The sequence below is a fragment of the Heliconius melpomene genome, chromosome 1 (genome assembly GCF_056956725.1).
Source record: "Heliconius melpomene rosina isolate 202511_hmr_F chromosome 1, ASM5695672v1, whole genome shotgun sequence".
Classification (NCBI taxonomy): domain Eukaryota; kingdom Metazoa; phylum Arthropoda; class Insecta; order Lepidoptera; family Nymphalidae; genus Heliconius; species Heliconius melpomene.
Genome location: NC_140389.1, coordinates 13,160,750 through 13,186,724, shown reverse-complemented (window position 1 = coordinate 13,186,724; position 25,975 = coordinate 13,160,750). Strand labels below are relative to the sequence as shown.

The following is a 25,975-nucleotide window of genomic DNA, read 5'->3' as shown; positions in this document are numbered from 1 at the left end:
TTCAACCAACTTCAAAAAAGGGAATGGTTGTATGTGTATGTTCTTATCTGTTCTGTTCTGTTGTTTCTATTATGGCGTTCCGAGCGTGCCAGTTGAGCACAAAATCACTTCGCCAGTATCACGTTGAATGGAGAACTCACAATGTTCTTATCAATATGACAAATCAAGATCTCGTTCGACAAGCATCCTTTTAAGATAAAGTCTACGCATCACTTAAAATCTTAAAATAAATTATTAATAATAAATATTAATGTTTTTTATCAAAAAACAAACCGAGTTAGTGCTACAACTACCTTACACCGACTTTAAAATTATAAAATCTTTATTTTTTACTTTTTACTTTGTTGTTCGAAGTCGGTATGTTTTTTGTTAAAAAATAATTTATTTTTATGAACAATTATCAAATGAATGAGTTAAATTATATATAAAAAATGGGTTATATAATATGCATTCTGAATTACAAAATTACCTACGTCATGTAGTGATCTTGTTTCAAGGTTGAATTATGCAAAAACTTTTATCCCAAAAATTCGACGTGTGCGCTTTGATTTTAGAATATTATTAAGCCACTTTCTTAATTTATAATTTAAAGTGATTTTTCTTTGAAAATTTAACGTCGAAAAATGTATCTTTTATAGTTTTTCGCTATAAAATTTTCTTTACACATTTTTCAAGACAGGGATGGTTGGGGCTCGATGAGGGAGGCCTGTGTTCAGCAATGGACGGCGATATTGTATTTGTAAATCCAAAACTCTTTTCCTATTTAATTTATTCAAAAAATAATAGATAGGTACTAAAATTACTAATTATAAATAATGGGTATCTTTTTTAAAAAATATATTTTTTTTATAATATAATAGTCATGTCATAATTCAAATTCAAATATTTTTATTCAAAATAAAAAGTTACAAGCTTCATTTTTTGAACGTCAATTTACCATCAGTTCACTAAAGTTAATGTCTCAGATCAGAGAAGAACCAGCACAAGAAACTCAACGGGTTTTTATTTTTTTTAATTTTAAACAAATACGTATTTAATTAATTATAATTTAACAATTTGAAATAATCATACTCTATAATTATAATATTAATGTAACTCATGCTTGAAAATGAAATGTAGATTAAAAGAACTTTGAAATTGAATTTAGATCGATTTCCAAAGATCGAGATATACACGAGTCATTATGAAGATACAAAAAGATAAGTTCAAAACGATCTCTTCTCACATATCTTTAAAGTTTATAATGCAACTATAGAATAAATTATGCGTCGTAACCCACAGTACAATTAAGACTTTCCATCGTGTTTCAGTGTTTTCTACTCGCGGGTGAATGGAGAGATGTTGTTTCTATCTCCCACGGCTTATCAGGCCAGCGTACAAGCGTACCCCACCGGGCTCGTCGTCGTCTTCCGATTCGCGAGTCAAGCACAGTCGGTACGCCTCGCTGGTCACTGTCGGCCTGACTTGTACGCTTACAATATAGTCCTCGTAAACTTTACGTGTAATTAATAAAAACGTTATTCTACTAAAATAACATCGAAATTAAAGTTTAATGTTGAAGGTGAGTTTTTTTTTAATGTTTTATTCATCTTGTGTATTTAAAATTTTATTGCGGTAAAATTAAAGCGAAAATATTAAAAATAAAATTAATCTTTCTTATAGAACATTGTTTGATTTAATTTTAGGATTATTTCGGTTTTTATTGCAAAAAATCTGTTAAATTTCGGATTATATGAAAGGGCTATTTGTGAAGTGAATATCATACAAAATGAAATGGCTTTTAAATTTAATTCCATGTTTTTACTACAAAAAAATATATGAACACACTCGTTCAAAACATATTTTCTGACACAAAATAATTTTAATTATATACACACTAAAAAAAAATTAAAAACGTTGTTTTGTTGATGGAACAATATGAAACTCAAAATAAAATATGTAAATAAGCCCATAGCATATATCTTATGCCGGCATAATTTACTAGTTGACCTGACCTTTAAAAATTTCAATACTAATAATTTGTTGTATTGCATTAAAAAAGTTGATAGTTGTAGATAAGATTAATAATATTCTATATCGTTATCATTTAATTATTCATATTTTTGCATATACTATGTGAACGTAATATATATTGTAATTCCATTCATAAAACATACAAGTACTTAACTGTAAGATACATGTATACAATATACGTAAGTTAATTTCAAAATTAGAAAGTGTTGGGGCATATCTTTCAAGTAACTTGAAATCTTTAAGAAATATCTTACACTTGTTAATTTTTGCGTCTACGAATTATATAATAGTATAGATATATGATATGTATTATAAGATTTAACTGTCCATTTATCCGGTTCAGAAGATATTTCTAAAAAGTAATGCTCTTTATAATTTAGTATTTCTTAATTGGATATTCTATTTGAGGATATAATAAAGAAAAGATCTAATTGTATCATTAAGTAAGCTTCCTATAGTCAATTTATTTAATAATGGCTGAATCCCGTCCTGAAATAAGTATAAGAGTAGAGTAAGAGTTACACTATTCTATAAGTTTTGAACTAGAAACTCGAGTCAGATAAAGAAAGTGAAGGTATTTATGAGAGACCATCAATACACGATTGCTGCTTAATGTGGTCTGCCGGAATGATTTCAAAAAGGGAGATTAAAAATTCATATAATAATTATATAATTTCTGTAATTTGCCCATTGTTTATTATGGTATTTTAAGAAATACGGAAAAATACTTGCATTAAAACTATGTGACACCTGCAAATGAGATTTTTTCATTATGTATGATATTATGTTCGCATGCCATTCTTAAATACAGATGTTGATTATAAGTTGATTTTTTATATTTTTTCCTTATTTTCTTTATTTAATGCCCGCACAAGGTGAGGAAACAAGCTCCTAAGATTTAAATGTGAGAGGCTTACGTGATATTTATTTATATCATTATACTTACAGCAATTAAAGAATTAAACTTCATACGAGGTGCATGCGATCGAGTCATAACCTTAATTTTATGTGTAAAAAAAACAAAGTAAGGCCATTTAACACAATACTTATTTACTCCAATAATACCTATTTATACGACGTTTAATTAATAAAAAGTAAAATGAGATTATGTTAATAATATTATATAATAAATTAAAGGTCTTATAATGACGTTTGACCAATTATTTTATTTATTTTAAAGTGAAGAATATTAGAATGTTTTACTACTCTTCGTAAGAAAATGAAATAGTATACTATAACAATTATAATGATGTCATTTATGTAAGTATATATACCAACTATCTTAAGAAATTATATAAGTGTGCAAATGTAGAGTCTTAGATTATACAGTAAAATTAATAATATAATATTAATTACTATCCTCGCAACGGAGTATTCCTTATCGTGATTATTATTTATATCTGTAATCATCACTTTTTATAATCTATGATAACAACAAAATAACAATTTTATCTGCAAAAATTTAGCGATTCTATTATGAGTTATCGATAGTTCAGCTTATAAAAACAGTTTTTTATTTACGTACAACTAATTACATTATTATTAGATAATTTTTCCTCTCTTAGATAGGTAGGAGGCTAAAGATATCCCTACCTATAGATATTTAAAGAGTAAGGGCTGGTTATTTCGTCAAAGAAAATTAAAGCTGATTATTTGATTGAACTTAAATCTATATATATATATATATATATATATATATATATATATATATAAAATCGAAAGGTCACTCTCTCACGGATCACGAAATCTCAGAAACTACAAGTGCTAGAAATCTCAAATTTAGCATGGGAGTTATTTATAGGACATAGGTGCTCGCTAAGACGGGAATTTAAAATATTCGACTTCTAAGGGGTTGTTTTTGGGGTTAATAGTTAGTATGAAACTTCGTTACTACAAAGTGCTAGGTGTGTTAAATTTTGCATGGGCATTTCTTATAGGACACAAATGCTTACTAAGACAAGAATTTGCAATATTTTTCTCTTGAGGGGATGAAATAGATGTTGAAAGTTTATATGGAATAAAAATTAAATGTCCACCGATTTTTATAAGATTTCAAATTTAAACTTAAAAATATTTAATTGAAACGTGTTTCATGGTTTATTAGAATTCACTCTCTAAACTGACAATATGTCCATAAATATATTTAATAAATGTTCGTATAGTTCAAGCGGGCGAAGCCGCCCAAGTCCACTAGTATTGTGTATATTTAGATGAATTTCTCCATAACGACGTTTGTTAAATTGAAATACCGCAATCGCACGCCACAATGATGGAGTTTGGAACCAAGGCACCGTTGTGAAACGTCAAGCGCGGGGACTCATGGCCTTTCCTTTATTATTGCTAATTTAAACAAAGCGCTATTTGTTCACACCAACGTATTTCATAACGTCCGGGGTTTAAATAAAATATAAAATTTACTTGTTTTACTAATGTTATTCAATTTTCCTTATGCATTTAGGTCTTCTTTCCCTTTTATGGCTATTTCACTATAATGAAACTTCTCACATAAATATCAATCAGTCCTATTTCGTATATCAGAAGCAAAGCAGAGGCTACTAAAGTGTATATTATAAATATAAACATTTATTATTTTTTAAGTTCCGTAACTCAAAAGATAAAACGGAAGTTAAGTAAGTTTATAGGACCACTTTGTTATCTGTCTAAATAAATAAATGAGAATAAATAGAGTCGATAATTTTTGTATAACATCAATCATTTTAATGCTTCGAAGGTCGTAATTGATGACAATGACATATACAATGGTATTATCGGTATAATAGTGAAGACATTCATTATGTTTCCCATAACGGTAACGCAATGCCAACGTTTACGATTACTGATTGTAAAGCACCTTTTAAAAATTAATTGTGTTATTATTAAATATGAGGAAGTTCCCTTATTATTTTCACTATATAATTTATTAGATTTCTTACAGAAATAATATATAATGTATATACTTAATCATCTCTGTATAAGAATATTAATGCTTCTAACATTGTAGAGTACGGTCAACGAGCCGCCCTTAAGTTAGATATTCTGAACATCAATGTAAAGAAAAATCTAAAATGAAATCTGCGAGCCATCGAAAGCTAACTTCAGGGCAGCCACGAGCCACGACTTATTGACCGTACTGTACCATGTTGTGTTGTATTGTATTGTAGTAATAGTATTTTGATAGAGATAGTCAACGTAGAAAATTAAAAAATTGTCACGTTTTAAATAAATAATCATAATCAGCGTCACGCTGTATCCCGCACACAGCAGGGTAGGCAGAGGGAACCTCGTGTTAAGACACTCCGTTGCCCACTTTCTGCCGAATTCTGGAGACTTGAATGGCAGAACTGAATGCCGCAACGCGTTTAAATAAGAAAATATTGTAAAACAGAATAAATACTGTATCAAGACAACTCTTTATTTTTTTCAAACGTTGCTGAGCTATAGTGACTGGTAAAGGAGTTTAATAACCAGTTTTTTTCTTATATATCGCAATTAAAGAAAGATTTTAATCATTCATCATACAAATCTTAAAAAGTAAGCTTTCTCTTTTTCTTAATTTTCTATTAAATATATGGGCCACGTGTGGATAGTACACTACACAGATTTAATAAACATAAAATAATTGACTATTAGCACATGCCAATTGGAACTTCTAGGATATTCTTTTTCTTAGAAATTAATTTTATTGGTATTTGTGGTTTATAAATGTTTCATTGAAATGGTAAAGTACATTTGATTATAATTTATTAATATGTTAATGTTGCGAATATATAGGAATATTTATTTAATATTTTCTTTTTAATTGAAATGTTTATTTCATTATTACACATGTTCATTTAGTTAATAATATATGTACTCGTATGTATTTTTGAGACCGTCGTGGCACAATTGCATAAACGTGTGGCTATAGTTGTGGGTTCGATTCCCCAAGGCAGCTCTGAGTTTCGCAGCTCAATAATATCTGGAAGCTAAAAAAATTCATTTAACTTACTAGATACATATAAGAAAAGATCATTTCAAATATCAAAATCTTACTTTTATAAATATCTATCGCAATACATATCCGTTACACATTTCGTTAATTTTATTTTGCTATTATTTTCAAGTGAAAAAAAATCCGCAAAACATTTTTATTAGAAGATATATGCACGGATCAGACGATCTTTATTATTTCATGTTGCATGCTCTTAATCGGAGGGTAATCTCAGAGTCGAGTAATTATATGTATATACCTATACAAACCGCAATAAGCGAGCGCATGTGCGATTATGTTGTAATTTCAAATAAAAAAAATATATCTATTGTGTTTGGATTTAACAATAAAGTAATAAGTCAATTTACACCTTTATATTGAAGCATTTCATTGTCATTGTATTTGCTATTTCAATTTTTTGCATTACATTTCTTCAATGGTAGACATAAAGGTTTAGTCGTTTTGTGAGTATAATTATATCTATATACTAGTGGACCCGGACGCGGCTACGCCTGCTTAAACTATAAGAATATTTATTAAATATATTTTCAGTTTTCAATAGGATTAGTAAGAAAATATAAGCTTAAATAATCAAAAAGAATAATAGTTAGAGACATATTATTAGAAAAAATATCTGAGAAATTGAAAACCAACATAAGAAGTAAAAGTAACTAAAGGATATTCTTAATATTAGAAAAAGTACCTAGAACCCATACCTAAAAACTACCTAAAAATATTTTTTGCCAACAATATGAAATAAAATAAGAAGAGAACCAAGTGTATTTTAAATTAATTATAAACAGCAATTAAAGTTCGAAAATGTATAAAAATTTATAAAACCATCAACGTCTTCTGCCCGTTCGCGTCGGTCATACTCGCCTACTATGCCGCCCGAAGGCTAGGTCATTTCGAATCAGTGGACTCAGGTGGTTAATTGTTTATTAGAATGTCATACAGTAAACTATAATTTCAATCTAGATGAAATGCTAAAAGTGACTATTATATTTATTTTCATAAGGATCAATATCAAAATGTCGCGGTAACGATTGCGTAGCGACGCGACGGTTGTTATTAACATGGCAGAATAAATTGCATGTCAAATTAGAAAGTACTTTAAAATATATTAGTTTATATGTGTAACGTAATGTTATATAGCCTATAGCACTTCTGAAGAATGCAGCTTTCATACAAAACAAAAACAATGTAAATCGGACCAGTAGATCCAGAGATCTTAGCGTTCAAACAAACAAACAAACAAACAAACAAACTCTTCCGCTTTATTATATTAGTATATCTATATATATAAAATCGAAAGGTCACTCACTCATCACGAAATCTCAGAAACTGCATGTGCTAGGAATCTCAAATTTTGCATAGGAGTTACTTATAGGACGTAGGTGCTCGCTAAGACGGGAATTTGCAATATTCGATTTCTAAGGGGTTGTTTTTGGGATCGAAACTTTGTATGAAACGTCGTTACTACAAATGCTAGGAGTCTCAAATTTTGCATAGACGTCACTAAGACGTAGTCATGGAGACAGAAATTAATAATAACATAGTTCACGCGGGTGTAACCGCGAGCGGGCCGCTAGTTTATTTATATAATCTATAAAATCCAAAACGTAGTGTAGGTATGTAAAAGAAGCTTAGAATAATATAACTGTATGGTAGCAAAGCTTTCATATGTGGCAAATAAATTAAAAGTCGCTACTTTGATTTGAACGGGTCGTTTAAAAATCTTTTCTGAGTTTTAAAATTATGCGTAACATTGAGAACATTTCATTTCACCATACAAAAAATTTAGTAATGAAAACTAATAATATATTCTACGCACTATTCTTTTGACGTTGTTCAACGCACAGATAAGATATACCGTGATCATTATCTAAATTATTGTAGTTGAAAGCACACGCACATACTTACTTGATTTATTAGTTTTGTTATAATATTATTAAAGAACGACATTTTTTTTGAATATGTATTATATTGTCTATTTTCTTTTATATTTTATAGTATCTAGATATTACCTATTAAACGTTTTATAGTGCAATAAAGTAAAAAATCATAAAATGGAAATTTATGTATGCGAATAGGTAAAAAGATATTTTTCTAATACTAGTAATTTATATACTTATACAAAAAAATAAATAAAGTTATTAACTACTAACCAAGCTTTCAAATTATTAAAATAAACAAAATTTTATTAAATTCTACTTTTTTTTTATTTTTATGTGTCAAAAAGGAAACCTAAATTTAAATAACCTTTTTGGAATATTATCAAACTAATTGTGTCATTATAACATTCTATATGTTTTATGGTCGAAATTTCACTATCCTTGACTTTTAAAAACCAGTTCAGATATCGCAATAAAATTTAGCCAATTTTTACGTTGCATATTATATAAAAGCAGCTCTATCTCTATATAGCTTAGTATTTAACCACTCCTTTAGATTTTTGGCATGCACTTCTAAATATTTGCAACAGAATAAATGGCAGTCCTAATGATAACGACATAGTTGAAATTTAAGTCATCTTTTTTTTACAGCCATTCCTTTACGATCATATTAGTTATGTTTAAACGAACAGAATGGTAGATAATATATAAAATAAAAGATGATACACGATAAACATTGCATAGATTTTCTTTAACTCTATTTACAAGTTAATAATATATACGTAAGTTTAAATATTTGGATTTCAAATTCCAAGACGTTGCATTCCAACATCTAGTATGTAATGTCTTTAAATTAACTAAAAATTAAACATTTTATTACTAGGATATAGTCTCGCATAATATCGAATATACACACAAAATAAAAAAACAGTAATATCATTTATTTTATTAAACTGTTTAAATATATTTCGAGGTTGTGAAAGTGTGCTTTAGGAGTTTCAATAAGAATCGTATTCTTGATGTAGCATTGAATATAATAAGTAGGAATTAAATTACAAATATTTATAAAGAAACGAATAATTAATTACTATTTAGTGGGCATATTGTTTTGGATTGAATTAAAAATTGACTTGCACTTACGATCGTAGACAATAATAATAATAGGTATAATTATCAAACGCACTGTCTTATTATAAGAAAAAAAAAACAAGCAGGATATGTATAGGTATAATACATTAAAAAAAAGATTTCATTTTATAAAAACAATATAAATTTATTACTGAATAAAAACTTGGCTATCATAAATCAGAACTTATGACGCACGTTTATCACCAAACGCGTCATTTTTTTATTAAAAAAAAGATATAGGAATGTGCGTCCACAGATAATAAACATTTTAAGTTCAAAAACCTACCGCTGCCCATGACACATAAATTACTGTACTTGACAAAGAAGCGTTTGACTCTAGAGAAAGATACCTGCCGTGCATACGAATAAGCTGACTTAACTATAAGTGAATAATCCATCATACTGCCAAGCCATAAGCACATACAGTGTGGGTGATTTGAGGAACTACGTGCAAATTAATTAATTTCATTGCTTTAATAGAAAATATTTAACCTTTTCTATCTGTTTTAATGTGGAATTTAGTAGGATGTTAGTAAATTATAAAAACAATATTTTTTATATAATCATGTAAATATATTATCGTATTTAACATTCTGGTTTTTAAATAATAGCTGTAATTATGATCTTAAGAATAATAAATAAATAGTAATAATTTTAAATATGAGCTAGCTAGTAGTTTCTTCAGACAGTTCATAATAATAAAAGGACAATTAATTTAAAGGCCTCTAAATAAAGGCCGTCGTGGCGCAGTCGTTTAAGTTGCAGGCGGTTGTGAGTTCAATTCCCACTGGGGGTGCAAATTATTTACTATTTTTCCTCGCTCTGGTAACAAGGCAACGCCTCAAAACGCAACGCCTCAAGTATCCGCAGGAAAGTTGAGAATTGAAGTGTCTTAATGGAAACGGAGAGACTTAGTGTAGGTTTTAGAACCCGGTAACCTAGTGTAGGTTTCCAGGTTTCCCTCTACCTACCCTGCTATGTGCGAGATACAGTACGATGTAGCGTGAACAGAATTGTCTTATTTAGAATGGAGTGTCTTCACATCAGATTTCCAGGTTCCCTCTGCTACCCTGCTATGTACGGGATAATAGTAATAATAAATATACTTTATTGCACCTTAGTAAAAATGAAGCAATGAAAAAAATAATAAGGATACAAAATATTTCTGCAGTAGGTACATATTCCCTAGTGAGAAGGGTATTTTCAGTAGAATTAATTAAAACTTTAACTTTAACGTAAAAACTCTCTTGATATTAAAAGTGCCGACGATGTTTATCATATGTTATAATTATAAATGCAATACAATACGCTCAAAAACCCTTAAAAATACAATAAAAAAATCCAATATTAGGTTGAAAAAAATGGTCAATCGAAGACGATAAATTTTATGTTTAGTATTTTTCCTTAAATGTTATTAAAAAAAAAGAAATGTTATTTTTAGTATTTTTTTTAAATGTCAATAATGCATATTCGTAACGGTAGTGGACTCAAATTTGGGTAAATATAATTAAGTATGTTAATATTATTTATTTACATATATATACGTATATAAACATGTTTACCTGGAAGACAAGCTAACAACCCAACAAATTTGCATTTTATAAAGCTGCCCAACTTTGTAAAATGCAAAGAACAAAAAGGAAGAAAAAGTTAAAGTATAACCTTTTTATACTTTAAAAATATTTATATATATTTAAAATGTTTCTTGACGTATTTGTACCCAGTTATTTATTTTTACTAATAGGTAAGCTCACATAACCTTGTGATCTATAAAGTATTTTTAAATTTTATTTTGGGTTGGCAACTTCGACTTGACCGATTACTACAGCGAGGTCAACGGGCTGCTTGCATAAATTAATACAAATATACTTACGGACATATCACGCAAATCTAAATGCATTTATTGTTTCAACTGTAGCCAGAGTAATTAAGATTATTAAATTTAATCATTTATTCATTAGCTTATTTGTAGAATAGAGCTAATTGTTATAAATATTCCTAATTATTAATAAAAAATATATTTAAGCATTCACCTATTATACTTAGGACTTAATATGTATATATTATGTATGGAATAATGCTGTAACGACCATTATTGATATTTGCATACTTTCTCATAATTGTGCTCCTACGTGATTTACGTCATATATATTTTTAAATTGTATTAAACACTATGTATAATCGCGAGCGAGGGTCACCTATGGAATTATAAATGAAAAGGTAATGACCAGAAGTAGCGTATTTCTTTGGCATTTTATTTACTAAATAAAAGATATTAGAATTTACAGATATATTTATATATTTTACACAATACTACGTAAACAACATAGAAACTATATCTATATATCTTTAAAGAAATAAAATCGTTTTTAAATATATGTAAGTATGATTGTGAATGAAATGGAGTGCGTTAAGCAAATATCAAATATATTTTATAAAACGTTTTTAACAGACAAAATCATTCGTAGCAGTCATCAATTAATATATCTCTCATGTAATAAAAGATATTTATGTATAATAAATTTAAATATGTGTTTTTATATGCGAAAATAAATATAAAATATTTTATATATAAGATCAATTGTTTTTTTATCGAAAGATTATTATTTTAATATAAACGTTTAATTCTATAGTAATACCTAAGTACGTAAACCGAATGAAAGTGTTGCAGATTCACCACTAGAGCTTTTACTTTTACTTATAAGTTTATTTTAGTATTTCATACCGATTAAATCCTTGTTTCAATATTGTAATTGTCTCTGATTTGTTGTTATTCTTTGTTAATGATAAGGATGTCATTTTTGTCTATATAATTAAATTGTAATGTAAATTTTAGAGCTTATAGATAATTTTAGAACTTACCGTAGATTAAAGTTATATTTGCTATGTTTACCTTATTCTGAATTCTGTGAATAAATTAAGAAATCTTTATAGTCAAGGACGTACATAATATATTCGTACATGCATAGATTAAAAATAGTTTCGTGATTTCTAGCATATTGTTTTTCTTCAAATATTCTTGATAAATGTGCATTTAATTTATATAAATAAATGAATCATGTAAGAATATTACTAGGAAGTATGTATTATTATAATATAAAATAAACATTCAATAAAAGCATATACCGAAAATTCTGGTTAAATATGTTTATGGTTCTCACGAACGAACGGCGTGTTTGAAGATGAGGACATAATATTTACTTATTTCATATATGAACGTACATACATACATAAGTACATAAGATTTTTAGCATACGCATTATATCGTTGGTGATAATTAAACAAGTTTAAGCTTATTTTAAGTTATTTGTTTGTGTGGCGTTGGATGATATACATACATTTTAGATTTTTTAGCTTCACTCTGTATTTTGCGCAAAACAGAACCTCGGAAAATGGTGTTTAGACTTCTGTTCCCATTAAGACACTTCCGTTCCCCTCACTCCGGCTATTTTAGCGTGAAAAGCAATGGGTGTTGAGTGGTGAAACTAAACCAAAGCGAAGAAATGACAATACCCCTGCCCCACGACTGGCCTTCGATATGTTTAATTAATTTTATATATATTATACACAGTAGATACATAATACATTTAGAATATTATCTTTTTATTTTACCATATTAGAAAATACTGCATGTTAATGGACATATAAAAGCATGAGAATGGGAGGGTTGTAAAGAAATTCAATAACCTTACTTTCGCTCTCTTCATCGTGAAGTCACGACCAAAGGTCGTTGACTCACTAGCTCACTTTCTTTTCCTGAATTGCTTCGGAAACGTCGCGTGCGTTCGTTAATTTTATTATTGCCAGCCTAAAATATGGTTGACGGCCCGAAAGCTCTACTGACTTAATTGGTAGGTAGAAATAGAAATATTTATATTCTAGCGTATAATATAATTAAAATAAGTAAGGTAAAATTATTTTTTAAAATATTATGAAATATTCCGGTAATAAACGTAAAAAAGAGATAAAAAACTAAGATCGACTAAAAACTCTAAATTTCGACGAAGTCGTTACTAAAAATATCATTTAGGTAGGTCTTTATTTTATTCTAAGAATTTCACGTCTATGGTCGTAATAGATACCTATATGAGCGGTACAGAATTATAAAAATCTTAATAACTTAAGTTAATGAAAAATCGTATATTAATTATTTTGGCACCAAGCAACTGGCACCTCGCATCAAGGCAAAAGCCTGACGTTGACGCCACTCAACACGCAATCCCTCGAGAAATGAGGATCGGAGTGTCTTATCGCTAGGTTAATAGAGGTGTACTTACCCTGCTGTGTGCGGGATACAGCGTGAAGCTGATTTTTTTAATTTTCATTCTTAAAGTTTTTTTATAGGTATATTAAAAAATATAGGTGTAACAAGATATAATTTAACATTATTTTATTAAATGTTTCACCAATACTAAACAATAGAGTCGCGTCGTTAACACGGTTTATACTTTATTGTCACTAAAATGCTAATTGAAGATTCAGATTGTAGACATGTAATATTGATTTGATAAATTAATGTATGTATATTTTTCTACTTTTATTATGTTTGCATTTATAAAGTACGAATTTCGAAATAACTATAAATTTTTAGCTCTACTTTTATGCGCTTTTATTTCAAATTAACTATAGTTATAGTATAGTATAGTATACATACACAGTAGGTAGACACGGTCACGGACACAGTTGAGTTCCGCCGCAAAAAAAGCAATGTTTCGAAAAGTTTAGCGCAAACTGGGGAACGAAGTTTATTAACACTACCCTGTTGTATGCGGGATAAAGCGTGAAGCTGATTAGATTTATGTTATTTAACATAACATGGATATTTTTTATTTAACATTTTTTACGTTTAAAAAATCTCTGTTATGTACATATATACATTTGTCTGTGTATTCTCAAAATATAAAAGTAACAGAGCTCCACCCGCTTGATTAAGCTTAAACTTAAAAATACATTGCACAAATGATTAAATGACAGAATACTATTGAATTCTGGCACAAATATTATTTAATTTCTTGCGAATATATAGGTAAAAAATAATGACCATATTTTTTTATTTCAGAAGCACTGAAGTACAAAATGAACTCGTAAAAGCAAATAAATATAAATTTCACAAAATAAACAGGAATAAAGGAAATTTCTCGAAACAAATCATTACTAACAATGTCAAATGTAGAGGCGAATAATAATATGAATAAGAGTGAAGCTAATAATCAAAAAGTGGTAAGTTTGCTTAAAACTTGTTTAATATTTAAGAATATGTATGTATACCGTATGACTGTCTTGCATAAAAAACTTTCACTAAATTAATTTGTTAAAAATTAATGTCAAGTAAATACTGTGTCATACAATATATCAAACCTCGAAGTTCTGGCGCTTTTTGAGTTTGACTAGTCAATTCTTGGATTTTTTTTAGGTCTTTTAGTTCATTCTTTCCTTCTTTTAGTTCATTCTTTTAGAATTCCTCAAAAATATATCAACGTTTAACCGATTCTGTGAGTCGCTTCTAGAATCGACTGGACAAAGCCTAAAAACAGACTATTTTTAATCGACGTTTGACTGAAAAGATTAAATTTATAGGTTTCACTAAAAATACTTCACACAGAGGCCGAAAATGGAATTTCTTTTGGGGTTTGCCCAATGGCTTCGGTCAAACCTAGGAGCAACTAGTCATATCGGAGACTGTATGCCAACCTTTGACTATAATAGTTACTAGATATGGATTTGTCAAAATGTTGATTTGAATATATTTTATGAAAACGAAACGAAACGTCATAAAGATTGGCATTTTAATTTCTCTACTACAGAAATATATACATTTTAATATAAAGTTAAAATTTTATAAACCAACATATCTACGTGAAACGTATATTTATGATGAATGAATCATCTTTCTGTAAGGAAAAAACCGATCAAATGGGAATCGAACTCGTCCTTCAAGGTTCCGTACCAATTTCAAGATTGTATTTTGTATGAACTACAAATATAATATAAGTGTGTAATGATTTATTTCCATAGGATTCTCTCTTTGTGCCAAATGTCATAACTGTAGATCGACTGCAAGTACCTTATAGGTTTTGATTACGTTGTGAATTTCAAACAAAATTATGCATCAATGCTCGTATCTTTTGATTTGTTCTCTTAGAAGCATTATTTTTGTTATGGTCCAAGGGATTCCGATTGGTACCTTCAAGCGATCTCGAGACAAATGGTCTTGACAGGCGGATAGATGACCACTAACAAAGTGACCCTAAAAGGGATTCTTTTTTCCGTTTGAGGTACGGAACCCTAAAAAATAATTAGCCAATTTAATATCATGTTTACAATTTTTAATTTCATTGTACGATGAGAATAATGGCAAAATTATTTAAGGTTATTTTTTATAGTTCATATAACGCGCCAGCGACAGTAATACATGTTATTACCTTATCTAATCTTACACTTGTCAGCCGACTGTGACTCGGAATTGTTAAAGTTTACTAAACTAACATAGTGAATATTTATTATTTAGGAAAAAGACATAGAACAGGGGAAATCTGGTGGCAGTGCAAGTTTAGGTTTGCCCTGGAGTCGCGTCATTGTCATGGTGTTCGCAGCGGCAGTGCTAGTGGCGGCGTGCGCAGTGGCTTGGGTGTTGTTTAGCTGGCAGATCAGCCTTATTGTTTTGGCGGTTCTAGTTATATGCTATACACTAGCCTACTTCTTTAACTGGATATGGATCGCTGTACAAACTGCACCAAGAGACTTAAAGTAAGTAATTCTTTAACATTTTCCTAACCTCTTTAACTTTTATGAAAGTAAATAAAGGGAAAAATGAACCCGGTTCAAAACAATTTTACTTAATACTACTTACAATAAAAGTTTACCCAACGATTGTTGAATATTATTGACGAGTCAGGTTTTCTGTTATAATATCTTACATGGGTGAGACAAATTATTTGAATAATTTACGAAAATCTTTATGAATAAAACTCTTCGGTGACTGACACACAATATACAGATGTAATTTCTGGAATAGTTATTAGAACTATTACAGTGACTGCTCTAAAGGTGATGATGAATAAAGATTGCATATAGGATTTGCTTTTACGGAGCTCTGAATGAGGATTGACTCTACGGGAAGGGGAAATAAATTCTAATCTGAAAATTAAGTTAAAATAATATATTACTTGCAAAAAAATTATTAAAGGATACTGCTACTAGCATCTAGTATAATATTGACCATATGGTTATTTTTGATAAAAAAATATTTTACTAAACAATTGTTCTATCCGGTTTAAGCCATCTTCGCGTGTTTTTTTCATTGAAGCGATAAATTAATTTGAGTTTTTATTAACAAAACACGTTTGAACATACGTTCAATAATATTAATAATAGTAATAAACCGTTCTTAGCTTATTTCTCATGTCAAAATAAAATAACAAATATTTTAAGGTTTATCCGGTTGAATTGATTTTATTATTATTTATTGGTGTCCTTGAAAATATACTACCTACTTACATACCAACGCTCCGCTTAAAAATGTACATGTTGTTTGTTATTATCTTTCAGAGCTTTATACTGCTATTTCAAGATTTTAAGATTATCTAGTAAATTTACGAAGAAGAACTGGTCTATGCCAGATATTTTTCATGAAGTTGTAAAGAAACACCCAAAAAAAGCATGTTTCTTATTCGAAGATGAGACGTGGACTTTCCAACAGGTACTGTTTTAACAATTGTACAATGCACGAGGCGTAAGCTGACATTTACATTTGTGTGAAGGATCATTAAAATTAGCAAAATTTTTAAAAATAGAATTTATTGTTAGTCATTATAATTATAATGAAAAACACCGTTGTGACTACGTTTTTTTTCTTATTTTACTGCTTAGTCACATGCATTGTTCTATTCCGTCGTCACAAATACACTATCTGTGCACACCAATGCAAAGCTCAACTTACGCCTCGCGGTCTGTTTATATTTATATAGTTTAATTTTCTTCAATTAATTTTCATGTAGTAATAACATTATCAGCTTAAAGACAATACTTATACCTAAATAAAAAAGCGGCCAAGTGCGAGTCATATACGCGCACGAATGGTTTCGTCACGAAAAAAAATCAGGTTTGTTATTTGGGAGATAGGTGAAATTTTTGTTTTATTCAGATTTTTAATATTTGTTATCATAGCGGCAACAGAAATATAGCGGCAAATGAAACAGTTATTTTACAGCAATTTAATAAACAAATATTTTTTTTATTTATGAGCCGATTAAAATTAATTTTTAACAAAAAAAAACCGACTTCTAACAACGAACTAAAAAGTGAAAAATAATTATACAAAGATTTTATAATTTTGAAGTCGGTGCCAAGTAAAACACACAGGCTTAGTAATTAGATATTGTAGTAAGGTTGTTGTAGCAGTAGTTTGACACCGACTTCAAAATTATAAAATCTTTGTATAATTATTTTTCACTTTTTAGTTCGTTGTTAGAAGTCGGTTTTTTTTGTTAAAAATTAATTTATTTTACGATTTTAAGTGATGGGTAGATCTTAAAATGATGCTTCTTAAACGAGTGGTAATGGTGGTGGTAGTGGTTGTCAACGAGTGGTTGAGGTTGTCCTGTGTAAAACATCATTTGTGCAAAGTTACATTTTGGTATATTGACAAGAACATACATAAAAAGTATTCGGGCGAATTGAGAATCTCCCTTTTTTGAAGTTGGTTGAAAATGAGAACATCCTCTTTTTTAAGGTTGGTTGAAAAGAAATGCAACGATCAGGAATCTCACTTCTGACATCAATTTAAAAAGTTTTTGTTACTCTACTCTACTGTTGTAACTATTACAATATAATCAATTTTTTACCAAAAAAAAAACAAACTTTCTCAATTTTCACCGGAATGCATAATCGGAACCTAACCAAACTTTCACCAAATTATCCTTGAAGTGTATCCTTTCAAATAAAAAAAGAATCATCAAAATCGGTTAGCGCGACATTGAGTTATTCGTCTATTTGTCGCGCACATACCTAATGCAAATTTAAGACTTATGTGATTTTCTCATAGATACCATTGTCAGACATCGACCAAAAAAAAATGGGACCATTCGGGAAGCTTCACCTTTCAAACAAAAAAAAATAAATTCAAAATCGGTTCATCCAGTGAAAAGTTATGAGGTAACAAACATAAAAAAAAATATAAAAAAAAAATACAGTCGAATTGATAACCTCCTTTTCTTACAGAAGTCGGTTAAAAATAAAACAAACGCTAAATGTTACGAGAAGTTTGCCAAAATACAATAATGAAAATTGTATTTAAATCGGTCAAGCTGTTTATTAATTAAAGTGAACAAACGTACCTATTTACAAACAGAAAAAAGAATAAAAATCATTATTTTAGGTTCTATGAGATTGTTAAATGCCCCCAATAACAATTCTTCGTCTTTTATGTACAGACACCAATCAGTTACGTTTTTAGCATAGACATAGATGATAGTAAAGGTGACAATTAAAGGCACACGATCATACAAAAAATTTTAGTAAAATGGCAATAAAGCTGAGATCGTAATAATTATAGTATGCAATGAAACCTCTTTAGAAAATATGTAAATAGGTATACCGTATACCTAATTACTATTTGCATATTGAATTTTAATATATTTAAAATAAGAGTTTTTTGCAACATTCAAGTGACCTTTACATTGAGACATTTCGCGTACATACATAAATATATAGGTATACACATCGATCATGTAGATATATTGTATTGGAGTTTTTTTTACATTTTAGCCTTGTTCGTTCGTCTCGTCAATGACACTATAACCTGTAGGATGTAGATAGGTACTGACTAAACTACAAAGTTTTATTTTTTTGAATTGTAAATATTAAATAAAATTTCGCAATTAAGCATCGCTTTCGGACATATTTTAAATTACACAAAAAAACTTATTTTTTTTATTAACTGTATAAAAACAATTAGTAATGATTGTTTTTATATATTTTATACAGTGTGAGATAATTATCAGGAAGAAAGAAATTATTGCGTGTAAAAATGAGTACCTAATACGCTCTACATTTATCATTCATCATCATATTCTATTATAATTGACATAAAGCATTTAGTATCCAATCCGATAATAAAATATTTTTCAGGTTGAGGAGTTCAGTTTACGGGTTTCCGCAGTATTGCAGTCGCGAGGAGTTAAGCGTGGCGACACTGTAGCCCTCATGGCCAGCAATTACCCAGAAATGCCGGCCATCTGGCTTGGAGTCACACGTATAGGAGCCGTTGCACCGCTTATAAATACGAACCAAACTGGCAATACTCTATTACACTCTATCAACATTGCCAAATGTGATTATGTCATTTATGGGAACGAATTCGAATCAGGTAAATTTATTTTGTTAATAAATATTTTTTGCATTTATTAGTTGAATATTATCCAAATAAATAAAACTTAAATACACAGTAATAATTTCTGATATCATCAATACTTTTTGTGTTGGGGAATAACTATCAGTCACTAGTTAGTGTTACCAACCAGTTTTACATTTAATATTACTATTTTGGTCTTCGTAAAACCAATTTATTTTTTTATGGTACGATCGTTTCACAAAATGATGAGCCTTGATTACTTACATCCGTAGTATATAACGTTGCAAGTAGCTTATTATATTTAATATGTCAAAATATCGATAATAATATAAACCCGACAATTTGTGCGTCCGATTTCCACTCGAAGACATAAAATATTTAATAGAGTTCCTCCTCTCAACACGCAATGCCTCTAGATTTAAGCAGAAAATGGGGAACGGCGTGTCTCAACACTAGATTTCCTCTGCCTACTTTGCTGTATGCGTATGCGGGATACAGCGTGACGCTAAAAACATTTTTTTTATTTTTAGCGTGCTTCCTATGTTCCTACTCCTATGCTTCCTTGTTCATCAATTTTTGAATTGATGACCAATGCAAAAACTCATGAACAAAGACCCTTTCTCATATTTACCTACATTTAAAAAATATAAAATTTGTTTATCAACCATTAAATGTTATTTTATTTTTTTGTTTATAGCTATACAAGACATCAGGAAGGAGATAAAAGAATCTATTAAATTGTTAAAATTTACACGCCGTCCATTAAATACATCTAACGATACTGTCCAAGTTGTCAATTCTGAACATGACTTTACCCATCTATTGGAAACAACCCAACCTGCACCTTGGTTTTTATCTGAAGGGGAAGGATTTACTGGGAAATTATTGTACATTTATACATCAGGAACTACAGGACTTCCGAAAGCAGCAGTTATATCAGCGTCTAGGTAAATAACCGTTTTATTTTTAAATTGAGTTGTTTTATTTACTGTTTTATTAGCTCCATCCTGTACCTCGCGAACATCAGGGTACGTAGAGGAAACCATTGTGTTAAGGCACTCCGTTCACCACTTACCATCGAATTCTGGGGCCAATGCGGGCAGCGGGGAGAAAAATAAATTTAAATAATTATTTCCTTTCCTCGAGTGAGGATCGAACCCACAACCAGTCGCTTTTACAGGTACATTTTGTGCCAAGACAAAATAAAACAGTAAATAGAAATTTACTGTTTTATTTTGTTATTAATCTTATCCTTCATAACATACCTAATATGGAAAATAAAGGCTTTGATTTCATCGTTCATCTTGCGTCATATTGAGAGACCAGTGACTTTCCGCTCACATCATAATCACAAGAATCAGACCGAGAAAATTTACATTATGTACCTATAAATCTCTGACTCTTGCATAAAGCTACGTACGTTCAACTTTGTAGAAAACAAATAACACATTGTTTAATAAAGAATTATATACAATTTAATTATTAATTACAATTATGTTCAAAGAGTAAAAAAAATCTGAGTGTATATATTTGCCATTTTAATAGGAGCTGATTGTATTAATCTCTAGGTTTTTAACTAACTATAAATTAAATTTATATTTTACATTAAAATAATTATAAAAAAATATTTATTTGATTATTTAATTGTAATATAGGAAGAACATGGTTTCTGCTTTACAGAATGGTGTTTATGGCTTCAGGAGTCCACTATTTAGGTGGATTGTCGACTAAAGACGTCATCTACTGCCCCATGCCCCTCTACCACTCGGCCGGTGGTGTGATTACAATGGGAAACGCATTCATATTCGGATGCACTGTAGCATTGAAATTAAAATTCTCCGCCTCCTCATACTTCCCAGACTGCATTAAATACAATGCGACGGTAATTATTAGAAAGTTTCATGTATAATTATCGGCTGCTGCTTTCTTACAGCGAGTTATATAATGATATACGAGTATACTATTTATTAATTCATTCTAAGAATGCGTAAATATGAATTTAGCTGAAACTACTTAGTTAATTTCAACAATTTTGCATTTCATCAAACATAATGTATAGCCAACTTAATTATATTATTATAAACGAGATAATTAATTAACTAATATTTTAATACTAATGTTTCTTAAATATATATAGTATTAAAATAAAATATTAACTTTACATATATTATACTTATTATATATTTAATATTTGTTCTTTTAGGCGGCGCATTATATCGGAGAGATGTGTCGATACGTGCTGGCGACGAAGCCTTCGTCCACTGATAGGCAGCACAAAGTGCGGACGGTGTATGGAAACGGCATGAGGCCTACTGTAAGTACATATTAAAGAAATATTTACTTAATACTACATACTTCATTATATTTTTTTGAGATATAATGAATTAAGCAATTATCTTCTATATATATAAAAGGACTTGTCCTCACTGACTGAGGTAAGACGCACGCACAGCCGTAACCGCTGATGGTAGAAACGTTAAATTTGGACAAAAGTTTACTTTCATAATCTGGACATCCACTAAGAAGGGATTTTAAAAAATTTTAACCCTATAGGGGTGAAATAGGGGTTCAAAGTTTGTATGGAAAAAAATTTAAATCGGCACCGATTTTTATAAAATTTGAAATTTAGATTTTTAAAAGTATTTAATTGAACACGTGTTTCATCGTTTTCTATAAATCTCCCCCTAAGGGTGCAAATAAGGGGTTGAAAGTTTGTATAGGTTTTTTTTAAATCGTCACCAATTTTTGTAAAATTTCAAATTCAGACTCTTAAACGTATATAATTAAACACATGTTTCGTGGTTTTCTAGAATTCACCCCCTAAGGGTGCATAAGGGGTTGAAAGTTTGTATGGGAAAATTCTTAAATTGCCACCGATTTTTTTAAAATTTGATATTTAGACTCTTAAAAATATTTAATTGAACATATGTTTCATGGTTTTATAGAATTCACCTCCTAAGGGTGCAAATAAGGGGTTGAAAGTTTGTATGGAAAAATCTTTAAATCGCCACTGATTTTTATAAAATTTGAAATTTAGACTCCTAAAAATATTTCATTGAACACACGTTTCATGGGTTATTAGAATTCACCCTTAAATACGCAAGCGAAGCTGCGCGCGTCCGCTAGTAGTTTATAATACTAGAAGAAACTGAAATTAAATCGAGATATTTTAGACAGAACACTGTTATAAATACCTAGTTCTATTTTACATATTTTCATAGTACCTACACTAGCTTCATTATTTTTTTTGATGATTTAATAATTTCATAGTTACATTTAGTTGTTTTTCATTTTATTATTTTTACTGTACCTATCTAACTTAATTATTTTTTTCGGAACGGAATTGTAAATTAATAAAATCGTTCTTCGCAATGGACTATTAAAACAAAAAATTGGCTCACACAAGTGTAATTAAGTTTATTTTTTCCTTATCGCTTATAAAAAGTGTTGTAATAAGTATATTGTAATCATTGCAGATATGGAACGAATTTGTGAAACGTTTTGGTATCAAAAGGGTAGCTGAATTTTATGGCGCTACGGAAGGCAATGCAAACATAGGTAAATTAACAAAAAAGTTTTTTTTTTATATATCTAACACTTCTTGTTTTTGTCTTTTACAACTAATAACATATACCTATAGGCTTCAAAGTAACATACAATCAATAGTTTTGTATGAGCTTTCGAATATATTATGTATTGCGAAAAGCGAAAGTCCGGCTTATATCATCACCATTTAGGTACACATCGACTGCCTCTACCTCCACCTCTTCTAAAATATTCAATAAAAATAATTGATACAATGTTTTATTCAATATCTTTTATATAATTTTTTGGACAGAATTTTATTATAAAAATACATTAGAATTACATTACGTGATGAAGGATTGACGATGTTTTTAACTAAAATTTCGAAGATATGCGTAGCAATAATACATATTTTTTGCTATTGAAAATGTAGATACATTTATTTATATGAATTATCATTAATTTTTTTTTTACAGTGAACATCGACAGTAAGCCAGGTGCCATAGGATTTATTTCGAGAATTATCCCAGCAGTTTATCCCATCGCTATTATCAAAGTTGACGAAGGTACTGGAGAGCCTATTAGAGATGCTCGAGGACTTTGTCAGGTAATATATTCAATAAATAATTCAAACGGTAACGGTAGGTAACTTTATTAAATATATTATTTCTTCGAATAGGAATCGCACCCACAACCTGTTGCGTTTTTAGTAGCACGCTGTGCCACGATTGGCCACTAAAGTTAACAAATAATAATTAATTATTCAATATTTATTTTAGTTCAAATATCTTTTTTTTTTCAGATCGCGCAACCGTACGAACCAGGTGTATTTATTGGTAAAATTAAACCAAACAACCCGTCTCGTGCTTTCCTCGGTTACGTAGACAAAGAAGCTTCAGAAAAAAAAATAGTCAAAGATGTACTTACTCATGGAGATTCTGCTTTTATATCTGGTAAGTACCATACAAAATAATACTAAGAAGATTTCAGAAATTTAAATGAATAAATTTATTTTTATACATTCTACTAAAGTTATTTGGAATCACATATTTCTTGTTGACTTGTGATCAATTTCCAAATTTTTAAACACAATCAATAGATAATTACAAAAAACGATAACTTAGATAAATTTCCTTTTAGGCGACATTTTAGTGGCGGACGAGCTGGGCTACCTATATTTCCGAGACCGTACAGGAGACACTTTCCGTTGGCGCGGAGAGAATGTTAGTACAACTGAAGTAGAAGCCGCCATTTCAAGGGTTGCTGATCAACGAGACGCTGTTGTGTATGGTGTAGAAGTAAATGTTAAATTAATCAATTACTTAAATTTAAAATGAGCAATTTTTATGCTAGTAAATTTTGCTCTTCTTATGACTGAAAATATATAAAACTATTTTCTTAAATGATGAAGTTAGCTTTACTATTTTTTATTTTATTATTTGTGAAAAAATGGTCAAGGAAATGCTTTAATTAATTTTTACTTGTTTTTAGATTCCTAACATAGAAGGGCGAGCTGGTATGTGCGGGATTGTAGATGCAAATGGAAGCTTGGACTTGGATAAATTGGCGAAAGATGTAGCAAAGGATCTCCCCAAGTACGCCAGGCCTGTCTTCATGAGGGTTATGTCGACGATGGATATGACTGGTGAGTACTTTGTCACTAATCCTTACCAAAAAATATACATTTTAAATGTTCTCCAAGTTAAATATGTTTATCCGCTCTACATTTTTCGTTTATTTAAAAAAATATTTTCAGTTATTTTCAGTAAATTATAATATCACATTTAAAATATATTTTAAAAATTCCTAAGATTTAAATTTAACTTCAGTATAAACGTTCACAACAGTTCAAACACCCACACTTGTCTACCTACAAGTCTAAAAACACACCTACAAGTCTAAAAAAAAATTTACACACCTACAAGTCTAAAAAAAAATTTAAATGTCTATGCTCGTAAGTAAAAGTTAAAAAGTTAGTTTGTAATATATGTTTATAGATAATTATTGACATTGATGTATATAGATAATAGATGTTTAAGACGAGTTCTGGTACTCGAGACAAACCTTCGTGGTTTTTGTAGTGCCTTTATCAATGGCAAAATATATTTGTATGGATATTTGATAGTAATAAATAAAAAAAAAAAGATGGCATTAAGATAAAATTAAATCGAATTTAGTTTAAGTTGGTCAAAGCATAAGTTTTTATAACATTAGTTAATCATTATGATTAACTAATGTTGATTTTATTATCAGTTTAAAACAAGTAAAATTAATCTTTACATTTTAAAAGTAATTTAAAAAACATTATTACTTTGTAAAATAAGTTATAGGTATATTATAAATAAAATGAAATGAACCAAATATTGCACAAAAAAATTTTAAAAATATGTCTCACATAGATACAGCAGGGTAGGCAGAGTGAACCTGGTGTTAAGAAACTGTGCTTGCCACTTATCGCTGAATTGTCTTAGGCATTGCCTGTTAAGTGGCGGAACACAACGCCGGATTTTTGCCTTGGCCAGAACGAAAAAAAATTAATAAAAAAATAACCGTAATAACCGTCGCGTGACAACCCTGTGCCAGAATGTATTAAATATATATTTTTTTTGTTTCAGCTACATTTAAGCTCCGAAAAGTTGACCTACAGAAGGAAGGATACGACCCCAACGTAGTAAAAGATAAATTGTATTATCTTGATCCGAAATCAAATACATATGTAAATTTAGGTGCTACAGAATATGAAAAAATTATATCAGGGCAAATAAGATTGTGATTTTTCCTACTTCAATAATGTTGCATGTATCGAGTGCCTTGTTAATCTTAAAATAAATAAATATGTTGTGATTTGTGATTTATTTAATGCAATCTTAATCAATATAAGTATGTTAGCATATTCTTAAGAATAGACTGATTTTATAGGGGGAGGTATTTGTTAAATATTGTGTAATTTATATAAATAAAAATTTGTATTGGTGTACAAATAAAATTTGTAATATTTTTAAAATGTACTTTTTTAATTTTGTCCCTTATACACATTTATTCTCTGAGACGGAGGAAATATATTTATTGTTATACAATTGATATATAAAAGGA

General features: G+C 29.4%; 1 protein-coding gene across 2 annotated transcripts; it reads left to right on the top strand.

The window, feature by feature from the left end:
* The first annotated feature begins 1,399 nt into the window (after positions 1 to 1,399).
* On the top strand, positions 1,400 to 25,886 carry LOC146541551 (long-chain fatty acid transport protein 4-like). Of its 2 annotated transcripts, none has more exons than XM_085187796.1 (14): positions 1,400 to 1,561; positions 14,066 to 14,226; positions 15,515 to 15,753; positions 16,555 to 16,705; positions 19,135 to 19,372; positions 20,055 to 20,304; positions 21,038 to 21,239; positions 21,561 to 21,671; positions 22,834 to 22,915; positions 23,359 to 23,489; positions 23,685 to 23,835; positions 24,023 to 24,180; positions 24,374 to 24,527; positions 25,498 to 25,886. In XM_085187796.1, exons 2-14 carry the CDS (start codon positions 14,167 to 14,169, stop codon positions 25,653 to 25,655), a joined length of 2,085 nt encoding a protein of 694 aa, XP_085043922.1. In that variant the 5' UTR covers positions 1,400 to 1,561; positions 14,066 to 14,166; the 3' UTR covers positions 25,656 to 25,886. The 2 variants fall into 2 exon arrangements, with proteins under 2 accessions (XP_085043922.1, XP_085043931.1); XM_085187805.1 differs by having other exon boundaries at positions 1,411 to 1,561; positions 14,069 to 14,226.
* The last annotated feature ends 89 nt before the right edge of the window (positions 25,887 to 25,975 follow it).

Excerpts from the sequence above, each read along its gene's own strand:
- LOC146541551 (XM_085187796.1), top strand. The coding sequence starts at position 14,167 with ATGTCAAATGTAGAGGCGAATAATAATATGAATAAGAGTGAAGCTAAT. Across the intron at positions 21,240-21,560 it reads GCATTAAATACAATGCGACG|GCGGCGCATTATATCGGAGA; the intron begins GTAATTATTAGA and ends TTGTTCTTTTAG. Across the intron at positions 21,672-22,833 it reads GAAACGGCATGAGGCCTACT|ATATGGAACGAATTTGTGAA; the intron begins GTAAGTACATAT and ends TAATCATTGCAG.